At 41.1% G+C, this 24,710-nt stretch overlaps 1 protein-coding gene and 1 pseudogene across 1 annotated transcript in view; one reads left to right on the forward strand and one right to left on the reverse strand.

Annotated features, from left to right (window-relative positions):
* LOC106607067 (growth factor receptor-bound protein 2) overlaps positions 1 to 11,425 on the reverse strand; it is a 44,865-nt gene extending 33,440 nt beyond the window's left edge. The window contains exons 1-2 of the mRNA XM_014203643.2: positions 11,167 to 11,425; positions 9,577 to 9,884 (exon numbers count right to left, since the gene is read on the reverse strand). Coding sequence (XP_014059118.1) covers positions 9,577 to 9,654 — 78 coding nt within the window. The 5' untranslated portion in view covers positions 9,655 to 9,884; positions 11,167 to 11,425. The remainder of the gene's footprint in view (positions 1 to 9,576; positions 9,885 to 11,166) is intronic.
* A 1,816-nt stretch (positions 11,426 to 13,241) lies between these two features.
* On the forward strand, positions 13,242 to 14,443 carry LOC106607071 (melanin-concentrating hormone receptor 1-like; annotated as a pseudogene).
* The last annotated feature ends 10,267 nt before the right edge of the window (positions 14,444 to 24,710 follow it).

A 24,710-nucleotide genomic window follows, 5' to 3' on the forward strand; every position in this document is an offset into this window, starting at 1 on the left:
AGATGTAAAATGACAACTGTCAAGCAGATCTCGTCATATTGAGATTAGAGTATCATTTTAAACCCTAACCCAAAGGAGAATTTTTTGAAACCCCCCAAAACTAAAATGAGTTCCTTCCCCTTCATAACGCTGATGCAAAATCACATGACACACTGTGAAACTAAGCCAATCAGCACAATGTGAAGAAAAAATTAACCAGATATTTTTCATATTCGCTACGTACATTTTAGTGTGGGCTAAGATTATTCTATTAACACTTGACTATTTAGGTTAATATGTAAAGAAACTCTACACAAACTAAGGAGTATCTAACAGCTTTAAAATGTATGTTTAATAAAAACAGGAAGGTAGGAGTTACAGCTCTGTTGTGTACGCCATTTACTGATAAGCAGAAAAAAACATTGTGCAACACCACACACACAGACAAAGATGTCTATATGAGGTACATGTTCTTCAGTTACAGTTAGCCTAATGTAGACAGTATAATTCAGGGCCAAGACTACCATCAAGCACCTGAGAAAACTCTTAGTAAGCTAAACAGAGCGAGAAAAAAAAAAGAGTAGAAAAAAAGCCTTTTTTTTGTAGGATCATTTGAGCCATTGTTGCTGTCAGAATGTGATTGTCCGCTTAGTCTGTGCGTGTAACAAATAAGAGGGATACATTTTGGTGTGTGACTCAGGGCTGCAAATTAGAAGAGCCCTGGCTGGTCAATCAGCTGTGTGAGTCAGAGGTAGAGGCCGAGGAACAGTGCAACCTGAATGCTCAACACAATGTGAAACCAACAGGACCACACACTGCACACATCCCCACTGTGGTCAGAATCAAAGGCAGGTCACATGAGTGGCTATAACCACTCATCACACAGAAAACACTGAAAAAGCTATGCGGTCACTTCTGACCTGCAAACCGATATTTAATTTCAGAATTTGTTCAAATTAGGTTAAGGGTTAGGGTCAGGGTTTGGTTAATTAAGGAAAAAAAATGTAAGTCATTTTGCAGGTCAGCAGTGTTCTTACAGTCTCTCTCAGAAAACACATGAAGGGAAACACATTGAAAGGGTAACATCAAAGAGATCACAAATAGGCTACATATACATTCACACACAAAATGCATGCACAGACTAATTTCCACCAAACTTTCCAACAGCTCAATCATGGTAAAAACACTGACTTTTTGTCAGTTCTAGAAATAGAACCAGTTTATGTCTTACTTCCCTCTTTTCAGGCAATGGAAAGAGCTCCCAAGAGCACCACGTAATAAGACAATAATGGCCTTCAGGAAACATGTAAAAATCATGACCAGCTCCAAGAAATACAAATAGCATGGGCTTTAGTGCACCTTAATTATTCAACCAGACATTGCATTCTAGCGAGAGAAATCAGTAACGCAAACTAATAATCCAAAGTGACTGCTGTCATATTCACACACAGAACCTTCTGACTGAATACTGAGGGAAAGAGGGTTAAAGATATCTTGATTTCACAGAGTCGATCTTTTGAATCTGGATTATAGAATGATTTATATTTCTGTAAAAATACATTGTCATGTTTATGAAACACAACAAAAGGCTTACACAGCAGCAGCAGCATGAGGCGATTAATGCATGTTACATTCCAATCCCACCCCTTTCATACCATCGATGGTGGAGCTTTAGTTATGTAAAGGGTCTTTTCTAAAAGCAGGCGGAGGTTGAAATAAATTGCTGTGTGGCACCAGCTAGTCGCTAACCATCTTCGCAACTGTTTGGATTAAGAATCCTATTTCAACTTGAAGAGGCCTTCAGTTGATATCCCGTGATTGACATACAGTTTATCAATCACTGACATATACAACCCTTTCTTTCATCAGCTACACCACCAGACTGTAGGCACTGACATGACAGCAAAGCTTCTGGTTTGAGAGGGCCAACTCACAATCTTGTTCAGAGGACAGAGACTCTTACAGTCTAGGCTTCAGCCACCCAGAGACTAACAGTGACACACCGAGAGAGAGGTGACACAGAGACGACACATTGTGTGAAACAAGGGCTCAACAGATGCTCCTGTGTGGTGGAGGGGGGATAGAAAATAGAATACAAACACCACATTTCTCCATGCCGGTGCACTTAAGGCGACTTTGAATAAACAAAGCCTCAACACAGGCCATCCTCTCGTGAGAGAGACCCTTGTCTCGAAAGCAGAGATGCTTAGGCTTAGCACTAGCAGGCAGTACTGGAGATAGATGTTGAGAGAAGCGTGCCTCAGACACTGATACTCAATCTTGGATGGATTATTGAATGCAATACCCTGCATGCAAACTAAACTGGGTTTAATAATTCAGTAGACAGAAGAAACAGATACTAAGCTTTAAAGAGGTGAAAGTTACACATTATCATGATAAATACCTTCAAATAGATTAATGTAGGTATGTAGGCGTAGGCTAGACCTTTGTCAATCAATCACAAGACTACTCAGTCTACTCTACAGTATGTGAACATGACAATTTGCATAAAACTGCACAGACTTTGGAAACAGAATGGCTGAGCTACCTAGTTTCCCTTCCCATTTTTAAAATATCACACTGACAGCTGTCTGATATGATACCCTAAAATTAAACTGACTGATGCTCTATCACATATCAAAATGTCCAGACTGAATGGAAGCAGCAGTCTTGGCCAGCAAGTGCCAACTTTGACAGACAAAACCAACCAATGACAAAGCACCCACCAAATTATTATCCATTAAAACAGGCTATTTGGAGGAGTTGAGGTTAAGATTCACACCAGGCCTATTTATGTGTTAATTTCCTTTCTGTGCCGTAGAACCAGTCATACAATAAGTCGACTATCTGAAGTGATTGTTCTGTACACAGAAATGATCACACTGCTGTTTGAGACATAAGGCAGACAAAAAAGGTCCATCTTGAGCACTAGCCATGTAGCAGGCCATTTAAAATGTGACCAACTCTACCTTGCAACTAGTGACTCTCAGCCCTGCTAGTTTGGGAGCAGGCCAAACCTAAAAAGGACAAATCCCACTCTCCTCAAATAGAAAGCGGCCAACCTCAAACAGTCACAATGATATGGAACGGCAGCTTGCCAAAAGGCAGAACACAACCCCTGGATTAATCTTTTTAAGTGTAATAATCCAGTTATGCTCGGTACTCTTTGATGATTACCTTACCTCAGGGGAACAATTGGTCTGAAGAAAAACCCATTTTAGCAAATAGTGGTTGCTCCAAGCGGCCTTCAATGTTTAGGCGGATGGCAAAGACTGAAAACACAATCTTAGACATCATCGTATGTGCATTGCACATGTAGTAAACTCTGCAATGGCATTTGCATTGCAGTCAATTAAAGTTATGCCTCACCAATACACGCCCCCCCCAAAAAAAACTTGCTAAACAAAAGCAGCCGAAAATAGTCCATCACACGGAAGCTGGTGCGCTCAGCTTCATTTCGTGGTTTAGCCTACATGCTAAACATGCCACGATGTGAGGCGCCTGTGGGCATTATGGGGGATGGAGAGAGAATATGGGCATGTTCTGTCATGTCCCACAGAAGAGTAATCTGGAGGGGAGAACATTCAGACATACGCCCTGCTATCAGTAGAGTGAGGAAGGGGGGGGTAAGAAATTAAGAGTGATAGTTGGAGAAAGGGAGACTTGTCAAGTGAACGGACTACGGTTCCCCTCAAACCTGGTGGTGCCAGATGAGGTAGCCATCAACCAAGCACCGCCTCCCCATTTCAGATTCTGTCTCCCCTCTATTTCTGTGAACGACTCTGAAGGGAAAACCTCAGTGAGTGACATTGGCAAGTCACTGCTACTGCAGAAAAACTGCTGTTCTGGGGGGTGTTGCTCTAAATAGGGCGACCATCCCGTCTCCGAATGTGGAGCTTGCTCGGCACTGTTCTGTTAATGACCCCTCTTTCCCAGTCAGCTCACCCCCTGCACTCATTCCCATAACAAAGGCAATTATGATGAAAGGGTAATAAATCCATTTGAATTCAATCACTTTTTGACAGCACACCTCTTTATTTAAACAAAACCTTCCATTCATATTTACCCGTTGCAGAACTGCACAGAAAGTTACTTCTTGGACATGAATGCAAAAACCTTCAACAGAAACGTGCTTAAAGTTCACCTATTTTGTATACCCAGCCATACTATGAAACATCCATGTCTTCATCACTGGAAAAGATAAACGGTTGAGATTGATATCATTTAAAAAAAGTTGACAAACAGGGTTGTCTACCTATTTTATAATTCCGTGATTTCATAAAAAAAAAAATTCAACATTGTCTTTTAACCTTAAAATGTCAATGATCTAAAAACGCATATTTTTGGTAGAATGGACATCTTTTTGGTAGAAGTTAAACGTTTAAAAAAGTTAAAATATCAATTGCAACGGCTTCCCTGTGGCTCAGTTGGTAGAGCATGGTGTGTGCAACGCCAGGGTTGTGGGTTCGATTCCCACGGGGGGCCAGTACAACATTTTTTTTTTTATGCATGAAATGTATGCATTCACTACTGTAAGTCGCTCTGGATAAGAGCGTCTGCTAAATTACTAAAATGTAAATGTAAAATGTGTACCAGCTAAATTGCAGTGGTATGAAGGGATAGGTCCATTCTATTAATTATATTTCTATAATTGAAACGAAACCCACCCTGTATCCAAGAGCGTGTCTCAACCGATGGTGGACACAACACAAAATCCTCAGATATAAAATAGGGTGCCAAACCCTCTTCCTGGGGATCTACTGTCCTGTAGGTTCAGTCCAACCCTAATTTAGCATATCTGATTCAGCTAGTTAAGGTCTTGTTGAGCAGCTAATAAGTATAACCAGGTGTGTTAAATTAGGGTAGGACTGAAAACCCACAGGACTGTAGATCTCTAGGAAGAAGGTTGGGCAGCCCTGGTCTAAGCTATAACATAAGCGGATATTTTAAAAATAAAATGTTTACGTTTTTTAGATAGGCGTTAAAAGGTTTTTTTTAAAAAAATTATTACACAACAAAAATATAAACGCAACATGTAAAGTATTGGTCCCATGTATCATTGGCTGAAATAAAAGATCCAAGAAATTTTCCATGCGCACAAAATGCTTATTTCTCAAAAATGTTGGTGCACAAATTTGTATTTCATCCCTGTTAGTGAGCATTTATCCTTTGCCAAGATAATCCATCCATCTGACAAGTGTGGCATATCAAGAAGCTGATTAAACAGCATGATCATCACACAGGTACAACTTGTGCTGGGGACAATAAAAAGGCCACACTAAAATGTGCCGTTTTGTCACACAACACAATGCCACAGATGTCTCAAATTGAGGGATCGTACAATTGGCATGCTGACTGCAGGAATGTCAACATTGTGAACAGAGTGCCCCATGGTGGATTATGGTATGGGCAGGCATTAGCTACGGACAACGAACACTATTGCATTTTATCAATGGCAATTTGAATGCACAGAGATACCGTGACGAGATCCTGAGGCTCATTGTCATGCAAAAACCTAATATTTCAGCTTGATAATGCACAGCCCCATGTCGCAAGGATCTGTACACAATTCCTGGAAGCTGAAAATGTCCCAGCTCTTCCATGACCTGCATACTCACAAGACATGCCACCCATTGAACAAGTTTGGGATGCTCTGGATTGACGTGTATGACAGCGTGTTCCAGTTCCCGCCAAAATCCAGCAACTTCACGTAGCCATTGAAGAGGAGTGGGACAAAATTCCACAGGCCACAATCAACAGCCTGATCATCTCTCTGCAAAGGAGAGGTGTCGCACTGCATGAGGCAAATGGTGGTCTGATTCACGCCTATCTTTTTTTTTAAGGTGTCTGTGACCAACAGATGCATATCTGTATTCCCAGTCATGTGAAATCCATAGATTAGGGCCTAATTTATTTATTTCAATTGAGTGGTTACCTTATGAACTGTAACTCAGTAAAATCTTAGAAATTGTTGCATTTATATTTAGTATTATTTAAAAAAAAATGTTAAATTATTAAATAGTTTGACAACCCTGTTTATAGGTTTTTATTGTCACACACTGGACAGATGCAGTGAAATGTGTTGTTTTACACGGTCAGTCATAGTAGTACCGCACCCCTGGAGATTTAGATGATATCAAACTCAACTACTTATCTTTTCCAGTAATGAAGACATGGATGTCTCATGGTGCGGTGGGGTATGCAAATAGGGCAAACATGTATGGAAAATGTTGTTTAAATAAAAAGGGATGCTGTCAAAGTGATTGAATTCAAATGGGATTCACCCGTAAGTGAGAAGCCCCAATCATTCTTCTGAGGACCCCCTGGTGATTCCTAGAAAATGAATCCAAAACATGTCAGCCAAAGAACAAAGGCAGCACACAGAGACAGGATTATGAGATGCAAGGTTCCAGGGACAGAGCAGGAGGAGGGGCTAGCCAAAAGCACTTACTTAAAGACATTCTCTAGGACAATGAACCCTAGACCTCCCCATGCTCTGGTAGTGCATACTCCTTTCACATTCAAACTCATGCCTCTGCAAGGTAGACAGGCTGACAATGTTCTTCTCCGTGTTGAGGATCTTATGTGATCAAGTATTAAAAATGGATTTGGAAGGGTAAAAAACAGACTGTCTGAATCGCCCAATCAACAAACATTTCACTCTGGGTAGCGTGCTGTCTACTTCTAGAAGTTAACTTCTTTCAGAGTAACACTAATGATTCTGGCTGCGATTTTTTTTCTTCCTGATATGCAAATTTCATAAGAACCCTTATATGTAGCTCTACTTTCTGAGCCCTCTCTCCCCCAGAGCCCCCTGGTGAGATAAGGCCTCTTCAAAACCCCATAGCGAACCACGTACGAAGACAAAAAACAGGCCAAAATGAATTCATACATTGCCAGAGACTAAAAAGCAAAGTTGACTGCACCTAGTCTGCATACAATCCTTTTCATATTTATAAGTAATGATATTCAAGAGGCATGAGAGAACTCAAGATCTTACTGACACATACGAAGGGCTGGATGAAGGGAGGCAGAATGGACAAGGCCATTTAAACATTTCTACCACAGATATAATGAGACGTGTTCTCATATGGCAGGACCTACTTATTACAAAGTTAGCACTTAGATGAGGGCTGAAATTAAACTGTTGGGGGGAGAACCTTTCAAGTACATGTTTTTTAGATGCCCATGCAATCAAAATTAATTCTGGCTCTTCGCTCACACCAGTATTCCACGAGTCTTTCTCTGATCTCTGTCGATGATGGTGCCGAGGCCATGTGGGCGCGTGGCGGTCTAGCCTGCGGCTTACGCAACTCCTGCAGGAATTTTAGAGTCACACTGTGCTGCAGGTTTTGCGTTCTGCCATCGAGCTGCTCGCCGCCTCGCTCTCTGATTAATATTTATGCAGAGCTCGGTGCTGCTGGGGGCGAAGGGGATGTCGGATCACAGGGGCCCAGCACCACGTTGGCATCTGAGGCTAGGAGGGACGGGAGTATCTCTCTGGCTAGCCTATTCCTTGTCACCCCAGCGTTGGACCTGTCCTAAAGCTACAGAGGGTACTGCGTACGGCTCAGTACATCACTGGGGCCAAGCTTCCTGCCATTCAGGACCTAAATACTAGGCATGTCAGAGGAAGGCCTAAAAAAATTGTCAAAGACTCCAGTCACCCAAGTCATAGACTGTTCTCTCTGCTACCGCACGAAAAGAGGTACCGGAACATCAAGTTTAGGTCCAGGCTCCTTAACAGCTTCTACCCTCAAGCCATAAGACTGCTGAACAATTGATCAAATGGCCACCCAGACAATTTACATTGACACCCCCACCCTTTTACACTGCTGCTACTCGCTGTTTATTATCTACGCATGGTCACTTTACCCTTACCTACATGTACAAATTACCTCGACTAACCTGTACCCCGCACATTGACTCGGTACCGGCCCCCCTTGTATATAGCCTCATAGTTAGTTTATTGTGTTACTTTTCATTGAATTTTTTCCCTTTAATTTATTTAGTAAATATTTTATTAACTCTATTGAACTGCATTGTAGGTAAGCATTTCACAGTAAGGTGTAACTCTGTTGTTTGTGTCACACTGCTTTGCTTTATCTTGGCCAGGTCGCAGTTGTAAATGAGAACTTGTTCAAAACTGGCCTACCTGGTTAAATAAAGGTGAAGAAAAAAAAAGGTCTACACTTGTATTCGGCACATGTGACAAATAACATTAGAATTGAAATGAAGAGTATTGTGTTTCTGTGGTTATAGGGGTCTTGTGTAAGAGACCACTGTGCTTAACTAGCTTTAAGCATTACTTAACTATGCTTTAAAACCCATAATTGAGCTACCCAAGAACATATTTTCTGAGTGTGACTCATGTTGAAGAGACTGGGTGGGTTTTAAAAATAAGTGGGAGATGACTACTGATACTGTTTCAACAGCAGTGTCCTCTCCAACTGCATGCGAGGCGGGTGGGTACCTGTTGCCTGTCAACACACACCGCTATTATGGTGTAAGAACAGGGACGGTTTGCACTGGTGTGTTATGTTCATCAAGTGTCCCAGAGGGGGAAACATCTCTGTTGACATTCATCCATGACATTAATACACAAATAGTGCATGAGGCATTCTGATGGGGTGTACCGACTGCTAATAGCCACACAAAACACCACAGAATGCCATAAATAGTTCAAAGGATTTAAAGTGTACAGAATCTTACAAACATGTAGTTGCTAGTCAAGGGCGAGGTTTAGCTCCATTTGCTACACATACACATAATCGTTTGACACGGAAATCAGATAAAACATATGATAGCTGGTGTGCTTAGGCGGTAAATTTACCCCCTTTACCTAAAACCCATTGACATTCAGAGGGATTATGATGATTACATTTAAATCCCAGAGCACTTGCATATCATTTCCCCCCCCCTAATATCTTGCAGTCCTGTGATGATCAAGCTCTGAAAATGGACTGAGCTCTTTTCAGGGAGCCTGAGAGTGAGGCTTTGAGTAAGATGGCTGTCTGAAGTGATCCATTGGCCCCAGGTTGTGTAAGATTAGAGAAGTTGCAGGATTGGCATTTCAATACAGTGAAATAAACCCATCCGCAAAGACCTTGTGTTCCCTGCGTGGAGCCCTATCACTCTACTAGGCCTAAACCTTGTATTGAACGTACTGTGATGTTGGCTTATTCATTGAATAAGGTGTAGCTTTAGATACCGATACTATACTGTGTGTGAAGAAAAGGCTGAGGAAAGAAAGTGCAAAGAGGAACATTGCAGAAGGCAACAACTCTGACAAATAAACTGTTGTGTTACTGTTATTTACCAGACGTGGGGCGATAAGGTCTTTGAGATTTTCCATGACAAACATTTTATTGTACCTGGTTTACAATAGAAAAACTTGTTTGTGTAATTCAAATGTAATTTTTCTTGACAATTGAGGGGCATATGCTCCCAGAACAGCAATTTGATGTGCCGGTAAAAATACAAGTACATTAACAACCTTCGATCAGGTGAATTATACAATCCTTTAAAGCAGATAACTAGCAGTTACCAAGCCTTGCAATTAATTAATTTGAAGATAAAAAAATGCACTCATCCTACCTTTAGAACTTCCCCACGTTTAAAACTTAACTCGTCGTCAGCAGTGGCTTTGAAATCGTATTTGGCAATTGCCTCCATGGTACTGGTTGTTGGATAACTGTGTATAACCGTGGGTTTAGGGTACTTGTTAGAGTCAGTCAGGGTGAATGCTGTTTTATTCCCTGTCGTTGATGTGTGGAGACCAGTAGTGTCAATATAAAAAACACAGTTCAAGAATTCCGTGATCGGTTGCTTGCTCCGAGTCGCTCCTCCCGTCTATGACCCGTTCCTTTAGGGCTGGATCCTCACATAAAGCTCACAGAAGGTATCTGCATAAAAAGGAGAAACATGCCACAAATTAATATCTAGCGTCTCTGTTTATGTCTGGATGTTGTGTCGGTCGACCACTATGATGATGGGACTGAAATTGACAGATGTTCTTCTAAAAAGAGATGAAGGCAGACAGTTGACATCTCTCGGGTGTGCACTTGATACATTTGATGCTGCTGATAAGAAACAAACCAAACGGCAGTGAGATGGGTGGTGTTCATTTTGCATGGCTGGACGGAGTATATTAATTTTAGACCATTCCATTGGTCCTTAAGTGAAATCTCAACCCACCTGGCAATGCAAAACGAACTGTACCAATGTCAGAATTAAATCCACACTAGTGGTTGGCCAATATTTGACAGGCCATTGTTGGGTCAAGGAATGGGAGAGCGCTAAAGTCTGTAGCTAACATTACTTGTTGTAGTGCAACATGCCTCATACGAAGTGGTTTACTATCTCTCCAATCAGATTCGTTGTTTACTAAACATTTCTTAGCCTGCTTGATACACACACACAACAATCAAAACCCGCACTGGAATATACAATTTCTGCATCAATTCGATACTTTCCGCTACGTAGGTCACTACCCAGGCTTACTTACCAACCATGCGAAGTACGTTATATTAAGTGACTAGCTAGCTAGTTGGTTAACATCTTTCTAGGTTATTATTTGATCATTCAAGTTTATGGGAGGCTTTCTGGCAACTCTCGTTATCAGTTTGTTTCCATCTGTGACAGAGCTTCCACTTGTAGGCAAGTCAGTTAACTAACTAACGTTAGGTACCCACATTAGGGCCAGTGATATAGCCAATTCTACTACATTTGCACTAGTGTTACAGTAGCTAAATTCACTTATTTTGGTTGTATTGTGAAACACCGTTTTCAGCTGTTTTGAATTAGAGCTATGAGCCAGTTCAAACGCTAGACATCTGAAAGAGGAAGCTAACGTTAGCTAGCAACTAGCCAAAACGAAAAAGCTAGCCGGTTATTTAGCTAGCTACTAGTAACAACAAACACACATAAAAAAACACCAACCTATTTAGCTAATAGTTATTTGTTTAATATCCAGGTTAAAATGTTTGTGTACAGTTATGCATGTGAATTCGTCGTTTCTAGGAAAAACTGCATGGCAAGCAGATAGCTATAGTACTGTAGCTAGCTAATATGCCTAACCAAAGCAAAAAACGAAGAAAATACTTTCGTATGCTAGCGGGTACTGTAGCTGGCTGGCTGGCTGGCTAGCCTTTGCTTCGTATTCTGTAGAACGAGACAAAAACTCACCCGCCAGTTTAGCTGTGAAATGTAAACTTCTTGCTTGATCAAATGTCCTTATTGTTTAGAATCCACCCTTTATTGTTTTGTTAGTGGAGGTAAATGTACAAAATACGTCTGTTTTTGCTTAAACCCAAACTAGCCAGCGACGTTTATTTCCGCTTCCTTCCAGATGCTTCGGGTGCTGCTGCTGCTTCGGCTCCTGCCTCGCGCTGTGAGCAGGGTGTCTGACCAGCCCAAGGGTCTCGCTTGCGATCCACTGGACCATCTATCGCGATACTTTCACCTGATAACTAGCTGCATAAATTCTATGGTTGCATTGCTCTAAAAAAAATGTACAGCGAAAGAAAAGTACAGCGAAAATATATGTATCTCTGTCTGTCACATAACTTTGGTATGCCTGATGCTGCAATAGGCAATATAGATTAAACTGTTGTACTATTTAAAACACATTTCTGTTACATAGCAAGTTAGATGGTGAAAACATAGGAAAGTGCGTCACCTAGTGGCAAATGGTGTCCACTACGGTCTACACACAAAATAACAACGCTTACACCATGGTGTCATGGGACGAAAGGCAAGGAAATTAATGATTGGAATACAAATAGCGAACATTTAGAAGTATTGTCAATGTCCCCCTATCCTTGTGGCACGTTTTTTTTCCCCTTAGTTGTTGTCAATCCAACAAACAGTGCCATCACAAACGGGCATCAATCTTGACAGTGGCGCTGTGTTAATTGTGCACTCAGGCACTTACTAACTGGTATCACACATAGCCTATTATTGCTACGATGTAAAATCAGTTGTCACTACGTGTCTCTATGTACCCCTCCTCTTTTTCTCTACCATATAGGGTAGGATGCGAAGCCACCATATGAAATGTTGGCAAGGCACATCACTGTAAACCTCACAGGCTCTCTTTCAAGAAGTATTCTTGTGTGATGGAGTGCTTTGATTAGCAACACTACTGGTGTAAAGATAGAAGAAGACCAATTGGATTTTGAGGAGAGGCTACAGAAATAGGAGCAGGAAAAGGTCAGTTTGTACAAATTCACCCCGTCTCCACTTTGATTGATTGATTAATTGATGTACTAGAATAATTGGAGCCTGGTTCATCACCAATAATTACAGTGCACAGCATAGACAAGGGCGCCCGTGCCTTTCTTTGGGTCTAAGATGTTTACAATTCGGGTTGTAAAGAATGTTGAGTAGTTACAAATGTTTCACCTGAGAAGTATTATTATTATTATTTTTGCATTGTTTTATATTTTTGAGACTGTGATGAGGACAAGGAATTTCCCGAATATATTTTGATGTCATTACAACAATTCTTGCCACTATGAAATAATACTTTTCACTATTCGACTGCATCTGTTTGAGCATGCAGTGGGTTTTATTGACAGTAGCCAAGCAGTACAATAATAGTATAGCCTACTGATGACTGAATATTTATTTCTATAGTCTACTCTGATGGTAATTAGGCCTACGTTATTTGCCTGTTTTCACATCATTTTTCATTCAGAGCCCATCCTTTTGTTGAGCTTTGTCTAACTTCGAAATGGACTTCGAAAATGTATCGAATGAGAACTGGTCTCAGACGTCTCTCCCATCATACAACTCACCCGAAAGTCCAGCAGGTAGCCTGTGATTTTCCTGATTTCATGCATGAATGTTATAATGTAAACTCCATGTTAATGAATTCAATGTTATCCTGGGAATTTAGTCCTATGACTTTTACTTTACATTTGAATGAAATTATTAAATGTAAACGCGTGGTTTAATTAAACAAGGGCCGAGGTGTGGTATATGGCCAAATACTACAAACCCCAAGGTGCCTTATTGCTATTTTAAACTGGTTACCAACGTAATTAAAACAGCAAAAATACATGTTCTGTCATTCCCCTGGGATACCATCTGATATACAACTGCATTCAGGGCTTGAACCACCCAGTTTATAATTATCCATGAATATCAGCACCACATGAGTTGACAGCTCCCATCTCTGAGGATTAGTTTGGAGTCTTTGATCTTTGTGATGTAGCAGCCAGGAGTGACATTATACTGTTAGTAAAAATCAAGACTTACTGTATGCAAGCGAACACCTGTCTGAATGACACTGCAACATGAGACTGAATGTAATTTTCCTGTCATACTTACAGAAAATTATGTGCCCTACCACAACGTCCTAATGCCCAGCATTTTCGGTGTCATCTGCTTCTTTGGGATTATTGGCAACTGCATTGTCATCTACACCATTGTGAAGAAGACCAAGTTCCGAGCGTAGCAGACAGTGCCGGACATCTTCATCTTCAGCTTGTCTTTAGTGGACCCCCCCTCCTCCTGGGCATGCCCTTCCTCATCCACCAGCTCCTGGGCAACGGTTCCTGGTGCTTTAGTGACATCACGTGCATGGTCATAACCGCCCTGGACTCCAACAGCCAGATAGTGAGCACCTACATCCTCACCGTCATGACTCTGGACCGCTACCTGGCCACGGTCCATCCCATCCGCTGGGGGCTGCGGTGGGGCTGGTGTGGGTGCTCTCCCTGGTCTCCATCACTCCCGTGTGGATGTATGCTGGCCTTATGCCCCGAGGGGACGGCTCAGTGGGCTGTGGCCTCCTGCTTCCCAATCCAGCCACTGACACCTACTGGTTTACCCTCTACCAGTTTGTGCTGGCCTTCGCCCTGCCTCTGGTCGTCATCTGCGTGGTGTTCTTCAAGATCCTCCAGAACATGTCTGCCACGGTGGCCCCCCTGCCCCAGAGCAGCTTGAGAGTACGTACACATAAGGTGACCCGTATGGCTGTGGCTATATGCCTGGCCTTCTTCATCTGCTGGGCTCCGTACTACATCCTGCAGCTGGCCCACCTGGGGGTTCAGAGGCCCAGCTTTGCCTTCCTCTATGTCTACAACATTGCCATCAGCATGGGTTACGCTAACAGCTGCGTCAACCCATACCTCTACATCGTGCTGAGTGAGACCTTTAAGAGGCAGTTCATTGTGGCCATCCGGCCAAACAATCGGGTCTTCAGGTTGAACTCTGTCATGGCTGACGGCAGTGTGAGTCTGAGACTGGACCCTGAGTGTAATCATCGGTCTCAGTCCTCCAGAGACCTACTAGTACACAACATGCTGCCTGTCACTGTGGCTGAGCACTGAGTCAGGAGCCCTAGCCCAGCCCCATCCCTCAGCCCTAGTTCCATGAATCTGGGCTCTCTCTCAGCTCAGCGGGAAGTGGTGCCCCCATCAGACAGTCATGCTCCCAATGTGTATGACAGGGTTAACGTGCAATGTATGTAGTATGCTGAGTGTGTACAGTATCTATTTTGTACACAGCAGTACTGTGTTTATAAGACACTTTTCCCCACAGGGACATTCAACTTCATCCTATTAATCCTATCCTATCATGCTCCCATGAAGGAACTGTGAATACAGGGACTTTGTACTAGTATTCAGTTGGCAATTGAACTGTAGGCTATTAGTAACAATATGAACTTTTATAAAAGGAAGTCAGCCCACAGTTATCAATAACACTATTTTGCAGTTCTGTTTCAAGTGGTAACAATTTGTATTTCGTTTTCTTTGATGATAATCCCATTTGACAGATTTCCACTGCAGGTTTCTGTGTAGATATGTGATATCCTGTGATTCTGTCATTGGTCCGTCCAGTCGGTGATCTGAGATGCAGGGAAACCACACCTTGTCGTAATGTAATCTATGTCTATACTGGAACCTGTGTGATGACTGTGATCATTGAGAAAGTTGTGACATATTGATGTATTATTGTGTGCTATCTTTGAATGGGATTTTGACGTCAACTAATATGTTGTCCTTAGTCATTTTGTAATATTGAATATAATATTGAATATGTGCAGCCCGTCTATTACCATGTAATGTCTGTGATCACCAAGGAAACCTCTATGTTGTTATCGTTGGGAAAATAATAATGTTCTGATGCACCATACAGTGTTGAATGACTGCAATTGATCCAAAGGGATTTCTAGATGTTACAATAAAGAATTAAAGCATGAGACGTAAGAAAAACCCAATGCAATACAGTAGCAGCAGAACTGTCTGTGCTAGAGTGCATTTTGTGTATTTGTGAAGAGCTCTTATTCTCAGAGAAGGGGAAGCACACATAAAAGAGGAAAACGCACTCTGTCCTAACAAAGCAATATTTTACCTGATGGCTGCTGTAGAAGACAGGCAGGTTATCTGCTGGTAATCTTGTAAAAGGGCAAAGTTATCACTGGACTGGAAATGAACCATTTGTAGGGTAGTAATGGCTTGCTTTAGAAGGAGGAAAATACAATATTGAACTCTGCCGCTCTCAAACCCAGACACCCATACATTACTATTGTTATTACATTCCCAGGAAAATTGGATTCCCTTCCAACACTGTCCAGAAATAAAGTACATGAATTGGTGTTCAATCAAATAAATGTAGTACTAATTTGACAATACTTTGCACTTGTATGTATGTGTGAGGAGTAAAATGGAGGTAAAGCAAATCAAAATGTGAAGGGAATCCAATTTTTGACCGCGGTTTACCAACTCATTAGTGGTATTAAAATGGATCCTGGTTCACTTCTCATTTATGGAACCACAACACTGCACCAGCGTACAAATACATTAATAATGCACATCAAGTATTTAATTTCACTCAGTAACTCAAAATGGCCATGACCAAAGGAAAAACCCAGATGAAAGCAATATCCTACTGCAATGTACACAAGTGCTTTTGGAATTAAGAGCTGTCCTAGTATAGGCTGCAGAAATAGTGATAACAACTGAGGGTTTCTCATACAAGTTCAGCACTCGATATAAAGGGAAAGGGGAAGGGGGAAACCTAGTCAGTTGTACAACTGAATGCCTTAAACTGAAATGTGTCTTCCACATTTAACCCAACCCCTCTGAATCAGAGAAGTGTGGGGGGGCTGCCTTAATCGACATCCACGTCTTCGGCGCCCGGGGAACAGTGGGTTAACTGCCTTGCTCAGGGGCAGAATGACAGATTTGTACCTTGTCAGCTCGGGGATTCAAACATAGTAGAACTTCCAGTGTATGTAAATATTATATATTTACAATATTAGTATCATGGGCCTTTCCTTTTGGTATTCTCATTATGTAATATGTAAATGATAAAGGCAGTAGTGTGTGTGTGTGTGTGTGTGTGCATGCGTGCGTGCGAAGGTAATCAGAACATACATATGCACTATTAGGCAGGCACAGATACTAACCGAGGCGTCTGTTGACTTTTCCTGTGGTAATGGATTTGTGATGGTCTTCTTTTTCTTTTCTTTTTTTTTTACCCCTTTTGTCTCCCCAATTTCGTGGTATCCAATTGGTAGTTACAGTCTTGTCTCATCGCTGCAACTCCCGTACGGACTCGGGAGAGGTGAAGGTCGAGAGCCATGCGTCCTCCGAAACACAACCCAACCAAGCCGCACTGCTTCTTGACACAATGCACATCCAACCCGGAAGCCAGCCGCACCAATGTGTCGGAGGAAACACCGTACACCTGGCGACCTGGTCAGCGTGCACTGCACCCGGCCCGACACAGGAGTCACTAGTGCGCGATGAGACAAGGATATCCCTGCCAGCCAAACCCTCCCCTAACCCGGACGACGCTGGGCCTCCCGGTCGCGGCCGGCTGCGACAGAGCCTGGGCTCGAACCCAGAATCTCTGGTGGCACAGCTAGCACTGACCGGTATGATCTTATTAGTAAAGAAAGGACATAGGCCCAAAACTACACATGAAAACTTTACCATATTACAAAATGAATGTCTGAACACATTAAAGAACAGTAATAATAACAGTAGTACTAACAATAACAAAAACATTAAAATGTTCACAATCTGTCAATCAATGGTGGTTACATTTTGTGTGTTCTCATGCACATGTTGGACAATACATGGTGGTTGTTGCATGTGCGTGGACTTGGGCTATAGATGAGTGGCAGGCGGTCCACCCACTTGTGCCAAACCTCTCTGATTGCTGCCAGCTTGTCTTGTTGACGCGGCCTGGTCTTGTATCACGGTTGTCGAAGCGAATCACCCGTGACAACACATGAAATGTCTGGAGTGACATAGTGGCATGAAAAATTGTCCGACCAGACTCTGGATCCCATAAACTGGTGGTAGATTAGTTTCTGGATCTGTCCACACCGGCCAAAATCAAGAGACCCACGTCTTCTTGGACGTCTGTCCGGTCTACCTCCTTCCAGTTGTCTTTGTAAACGCGTCTCCCCTCCAAGTTGGTCATGTTTATGTCATGTCCTGACCCTAGTAAGATGTCATTTTCTATAGTAGAGTAGGGCAGGGCGTGACAGGGGGTGTTTTGGGTTGATCTATGTTTTCTATTTCTATGTTTAAGTTCTAGTTTGTCAATTTATGTTGGGATTGTTTGGGGTTGATCTCTAATTGGAGGCAGCTGATCCTCATTGCCTCTGATTAGAGATCATATTTAAGTAGTGTTTTTTCTCATTGTTGTTTGTGGGTTATTATCTTTTGGGTAGTGTGTTGTCCTCTCTGCTTCACAGTTTGTTGTTTTTGTATATTCAAGTATTTAAGTGTATTGCATTCAGTTTCACGTTTAATAAATATGTGGAACTACGAACACGCTGCATTTTGGTCCGATCCTTCAAACAGCCTTGACAGTTTATCACTATAGTTTCGATTGACTCTGTCAGGAACAGTTCGAAGCAGGATTTTATGTCATCAACCCGGGATATGGCGTATTTCGTTGGCCCTGGGGTCATCCTGATAACATTTTAGGTTGACCTCTCCTCTCGGGTGGGGATGAAACCAGGACAAATTCCCATTCTTTGACCGGAATGTAACAACAACCTCAGCAGGGCCCTCTTCCTCATCACTGGATTGTTCCACATTGGTCTTCCCTTGGTCTGGATCATATTCTGTGTTGTCTTCAACTTCTGACACTTCCTCCTCTATTGTATTTTCACTGTCAGTTTCCTGGCCTCTCTCCCCTCGCCACCAGTGTCATGATCAATGAAATGATCAAGAGCCTCACATACAGTATATAATTTGGTCCTTGTGCTGCCACAGATTGAATTGTGAGCAAGGCCTCAAAAAAGCTTTATATACCAGAGCTGCGAGAAAAGTTATATTATTTATTGAAACAATGTTGCAATTGTTTGTGAGAATGCCAACAGATGTGTTTCCCGTGGGAGAAAGATTCTATTGGGGAAAGGTTCCTGTGGGGGTTGCCATGGAAGCCAAGAAGGGGAGTGAGGTGTGTGCTCAAACACACATGCATTTGGGGGTCTGGGAGAGGAAGTGTGTCCATCTGATGAATGGGCATGTGCCTGAACTCAATTTTATACACTAATTGTTGTCTCACCCATTCATTTCTACTGACCGGTCATTTTTGACCAGGAACACCACAGGTGTACAAAAGTTAAATAAAACATCAAACATTTTATGAAAATCATCAAATTATATTTTGTGTGTTCAGATGCCCTGTATGGACAAAGTCATGGAACCTTATGACAATCAGATTAAATGAACTACATTTTTCAGAGAGAACTTGTAAATTGGTCCAATTCGACCGGAACACAACAGGAGGGTTAAATGACTTGCCAAGGCAACAGACAGACTCCAATAACCCTTCGCAACTCTTTTTCATCATAATATAAATAATTCCAGACTAAATTGTGATAAATTGATTTAAGCTCTAAATCATTGCGTATCAGTCTTTTGAACAGGATTTGTTACTCTGCAATGTGTACATTTTACAATGAAGGCACTGTAAAATTCAGCATAGTGAAAGGAATACATGCATTTCCTTACATGATGTTGCACCAGTGATTCCCTATCTATGATTATATTCACCAAACACAGAGTTTACAAAACATTAGAAACACCTGCTCTTTCCAAGACATAGACTGACCAGGTGAAACCAGGTGAAAGCTATGATCCCTTATTCATGTCACTTGTTAAATCCACTTCAATCAGTGTAGATCAAGGGGAGGAGACAGGTTAAATAATGATTTTTAAGCAATGAGACAAGATATGGATTGTGTATGTGTACCATTCAGAGGGTGAATGGGCAAGATAAAATATTTAAGTGCCTTTGAACGGGGTATGGTAGTAGGTACCAGGCGCACCGGTTTGAGTATGTCAAGAACTGCAACCCTGCTGTGTTTTTCACACCAAATTTGCCTGCGTGTATCAAGAATGGTCCACCACCCAAGGACATCCAGCCAACTTGACACAACTGTGGGAAGCATTGGAGTCAACATGGGCCAGCATCCCTGCGGAATGCTTTCAACACCTTGTAGAGTCATTAATTAATTTCTGCCTCAATCAAAACACAATAAAAATGACACATCTGAGCTGACTGAGCAGTTACATCCCTTCACAAAACAGAAGAAATGTGTCGTCCTCCAGGCATATAGATAACTTCTGTTTGGAGTGCTTAATAAACTGATAGGGCGAACTAGTCAAATGCTTTAATTAAAAACATCCTCGCTGTGGTTTGACATGTCCGTTATTTAGAAAAGGGTGATAAAAGCAAGAGCAGAATGTTGAATGTTTTCACCTGACATGTCATTACACCAGAGATAACAAGGAGAGTCTGTATTCAAAATAAACAGAGGACCACACAAATGAGTTTACTGATTGGATTTATAAATGTGACGCTTTTATAAGACAGTTTGTTCATCCATATATGTGACCAACTGGCTTGATTCGGTCTTATGTAGCAAATTTAGAAATTGTGTGTGATTTTTTTTTAAACATACTGTAAATAAAAATCACACAGAGAGCGTTGGTGGACGGCCTTCATTTACATTTTTCCATTAGAGTAGTCATTTACATTTTCAGTCATTTACATTGATGCCATATATACCTTAAATAACAACCTCACATCTGTCTGGATTGGTTAGAGCTGCATGCATTAGGGGGAGCAGTATGAAAAAGTATGCAAAAAGTATGCACTCACTACTGTAAGTCACTCTGGATAAGACGTTGCATGCACAGGTTTAGATAAGACACAGCAGTGTCTAAGGCCTTCTCTGGGGAATGGACTCAACTAATTGTGTGTATCAGCGGGAAACTAGTGTAGACAGAAACTTAGGTGCCTTGAGTAGAGTAAAAACGCTTTATTTTACAAAATGTTTACATTCTGTCATAAAGAGCACATGTTCAACTTAATAAAAAAAAACATGTTTTCCCATCTCAAGAGGTTCAATAAAAAATATATAGTAAGTGTCTATTAATGCTAAATAAAGTAACAGGGTTAACGACGTCATTTTAAATCATCCATAAATCCCATTGTGACAGAGGGAAGGGAAGCTTGTTATGTGCAGCAGGGAGGGGCAATTTAATGCAAGCTTAAAATATATACAGTATACATATTGTTAAAACATTTGTAGCCTGTCTGTGGGTAATGTTATGCTCGACCCGTTCAGTTTTCCACCACATCGAATTGCAGTGCTCCCTATCATTTAAATTCCAGCGATTGATTCAGCCCTTATTTACTTGAACAAAGACTCTTCAAAAAGGAATCTTCGGCCAGATTTAAATGAAAGCAAAATGATTACTGGTGCTCTGGAAATCAATTTGCGGAGTTATTTAAACTGCACTGCTGCTCCAATCAATATTAAGGCTGCTATGATGCAGTTTAAAAAAGAGATTGGATCATATTTGAGTTGTACGGTATCATCCTAAGTGTTAGTGGCACTGCAGAATGCCATCAAGTAACCCATTACAGCTGTGCTTTCTTTACTGGAGCAGTAATTACACCTTGCAGGCTACTGATCGCAGCACAATGCAAGAGGGGACTGAAGATACCAATAGCTTTTATTCTACAAAACATAAACATCACATCAGCCAATAGAATGGGTCATCCATAAAGCTGCTGAACACAACATACACAACCCAACACATACCTGAGCCTTCATTGAGATCAAGTATACTTGTATGACTGACTTTATGAATTGTATTAGTAGAGTCAGTACTTTACCATCACTTTAATGTGCCAACACAGAGATTACATGAAACAGAAAATGTACACATTTGTATTGTGTGATAGTAGAATATGTTGAGGTCATCGGTTAAAGCTAGAATCCTTAGATGCTACATGCTACATAAAAAAAGTACAAGTAAACAAACACTGTATAGCCTCAAAACATGGTTCATACTCCAATTTTGATATCATGGATGGTCAGTCCTTACATCCATAGCTCGGTCTATGAATTTGAGAGTAGGTAACATTTCTCCAGGCCCATCCCTCAGCTTTTTACCAAAACAGAAGAGGAGTGGCCGCTTTGTTATTGTTTCAATTAAGGATTCTAGCTTTAAGTGCATAAAGCTAATGCAAATGATAGAGCCTTTCAACTGCCCCATTTCAGTGTCAGGCGTGTAGATTGAGAAATACATACGCCTTTGCATTTGAATTATAAATGTTGTAAACAATCAAAAAGCGTGGCAATATGCCAGAGAAATTACACTTTGATTGAAGTCATGAAAAAGACTCCAAAATTACAGATGTTGAGATGTCAGTCTAAAATCTAATAAGCACACAAAGAAAATGTACAATAACAAGTTGATGATTAACAAACACTACCATTTAGACAACCATCAGGGTGAAAGGAAAAGAGTGATATAGTATCTTGTTGAAGCATTTTCCTTTGCATGTCTCAGGTAAAGTGCTTTGTATTGTTTGCTAAACACAGAGGACCCTTACCTTGTGAAGGTAGTAGCCATGAATACATGGCCTTGAATGGACTTATGGGATGTGTGAAAATAGAAAGGAAGATATAACATAGGAAATGTCAACTACTTCTCTTTTGTCCATAACTTTAAGCAACAATCTACCTGGGTTATTGATATTCTACATATGCCTCTGTAACTTTCTCATTCATTCACGATTCATTCATGATTATCTGTAATCATGGTAGCATCCACATTAAATGTAGTGTTCAGAAACATATTCTATTCTCATTACAATAACAGTGACTCCAAAATTACACAATATAGAATTTACCATTAATTTATATTGAGCGCAACATAATCTGAAACACAACCAAAACTGCAAATGCATCCAACAAGTTTGTAGATCCACAAGCTTGATGTAGTTATTGTGTGCTAGGAGTATGGGACCAAGTACTAAACTATTAACTAAATTGAATGCACCACGAGTGAATTTGTCCAAATACTCATGATACCTTCAAATGGAGGGATTAGATTCATAAAGTGCTTTTAGTTCTAAACGGTTAAACAGATATGTATGAAAATACCCTGAAATAAAAAGGCGACATTATGTACTGCCGCCCTCATGTAAAACATTTGATCTCAAATCTAAAATGCTGGAGTATATAGTCAAATTAAAAGTTTAAGCTTTACTGTCCCAATAAATACATACAGTTGAAGTCGGAAGTTTACATAGACTTAGGTTGGAGTCATTAAAACTAGTTTTTCAACCACTCCTCAAATTTCTTGTTAACAATTTATAGTTTTGTCAAGTCGGTTAGGACATCTACCTTGTGCATGACACAAATAATTTTTCCAACAATTGTTTACAGACACATTATTTCACTTATAATTCACTGTATCACAATTCCAGTGGGTCAGAAGTTTACAAACACTAAGTTGAAAATTATGTCATGGTTTTAGAAGCTTCTGATAGGCTAATTGACATAATTTTAGTCAATTGGAGGTGTACCTGTGGATGTATTTCAAGGCCTACCTTCAAACGCAGTGACTCTTTGCTTGACATCATGAGAAAATCAAAAGAAATCAGCCAAGACCTCAGAAAAATAATTGTAGACCTCTACAAGTCTGGTTCATCCTTGGGAGCAATTTCCAAACGCCTGAAGGTACCACGTTCATGTGTACAAACAATAGTACGCAAGTATAAACACCATGGGACCTGCTCAGCCGTCATGCCACTCAGGAAGGAGACGCATTCTGTCTCCTAGAGATGAGCGTACTTTGGTGCGAAAAGTGCAAATCAACCCCAGAACAACAGCAAAGGACCTTGTGAAGATGCTGGAGGAAGCAAGTACAAAAGTATATATATCCACAGTAAAACGAGTCCTATATTGACATAAGCTGAAGGTTAGGAAGAAGCCACTGCTCTAAAACCACCATTAAAAAGCCAGACTACGGTTTGCAACTGCACATGGGGACAAAGATCTTACTTTTTTGAGTAATGTCCTCTGGTCTGATAAAACGAAAATAGAACTGTTTGGCCATAATGACCATTGTTATGTTTGGAGGAAAAAGGGGGAGGCTTGCAAGCCGAAGAACACCATCCCAACCGTGAAGCACGGGGGTGGCAGCATCATGTTGTGGGGGTGCTTTGCTGCAGGAGGGACTGGTGCACTTCACAAAATAGATGGCATCATGAGGAAGTAAAATTATGTGGATATATTGAAACAACATCTCAAGACATCAGTCAGGAAGTTAAAGCTTGGTCGCAAATGTGTCTTCGAAATGGAAAATGACCCCAAGCATACTTCCAAAGTTGTGGCAAAATGGCTTAATGACAACAATGTCAAGGTATTGGAGTGGCCATCACAAAGCCCTGACCTCAATCCCATAGAACATTTGTTGGGCAGAACTGAAAAAGTGTGTGTGTGAGCAAGGAGGCCTACAAACCTGACTCAGTTACACGAGCTCTGTCAGGAGGAATGGGACAAAGTTCCCCCAACTTATTGTGGGAAGCTTGTGGAAGGCTACCTGAAACATTTGACCCAAGTTAAACAATTTAAAGGCAATGCTACCAAATACTAATTGAGTATATGTAAACTTCTGACCCACTGGTAATGTGATGAAAGAAATAAAAGATGGAATAAATCATTCTCTCTATTATTATTCTGACATTTCACATTCTTAAAATAAAGTGATGATCCTAACTGACCTAAGACAGGGAATTCTTACAAGGATTAAATGTCAGGAATTGTGAAAAACTGAGTTAAAATGTACTTGGCTAAGGTGTATGTACAGTGGGGGGGAAAAGTATTTGATCCCCTGCTGATTTTGTACGTTTGCCCACTTATAAAGAATTGATCGGTCTGTAATTTTAATGGTAGGTTTATTTGAACAGTGAGAGACAGAATAACAACAACAAAATCCAGAAAAACGCATGTCAAAAATGTTATAAATTGATTTGCATTTTAATGAGGGAAATAAGTATTTGACCCCCTCTCAATCAGAAAGATTTCTGGCTCCCAGGTGTCTTTTATACAGGTAACGAGCTGAGATTAGGAGCACACTCTTAAAGGGAGTGCTCCTAATCTCAGTTTGTTACCTGTATAAAAGACACCTGTCCACAGAAGCAATCAATCAATCAGATTCCAAACTCTCCACCATGGCCAAGACCAAAGAGCTCTCCAAGGATGTCAGGGACAAGATTGTAGACCTACACAAGGCTGGAATGGGCTACAAGACCATCGCCAAGCAGCTTGGTGAGAAGGTGACAACAGTTGGTGCGATTATTCGCAAATGGAAGTAACACAAAAGAGCTGTCAATCTCCCTCGGCGTGAGGCTCCATGCAAGATCTCACCTCGTGGAGTTGCAAT

The sequence above is a fragment of the Salmo salar genome, chromosome ssa06, assembly GCF_905237065.1.
Source record: "Salmo salar chromosome ssa06, Ssal_v3.1, whole genome shotgun sequence".
Lineage (NCBI taxonomy): Eukaryota > Metazoa > Chordata > Actinopteri > Salmoniformes > Salmonidae > Salmo > Salmo salar.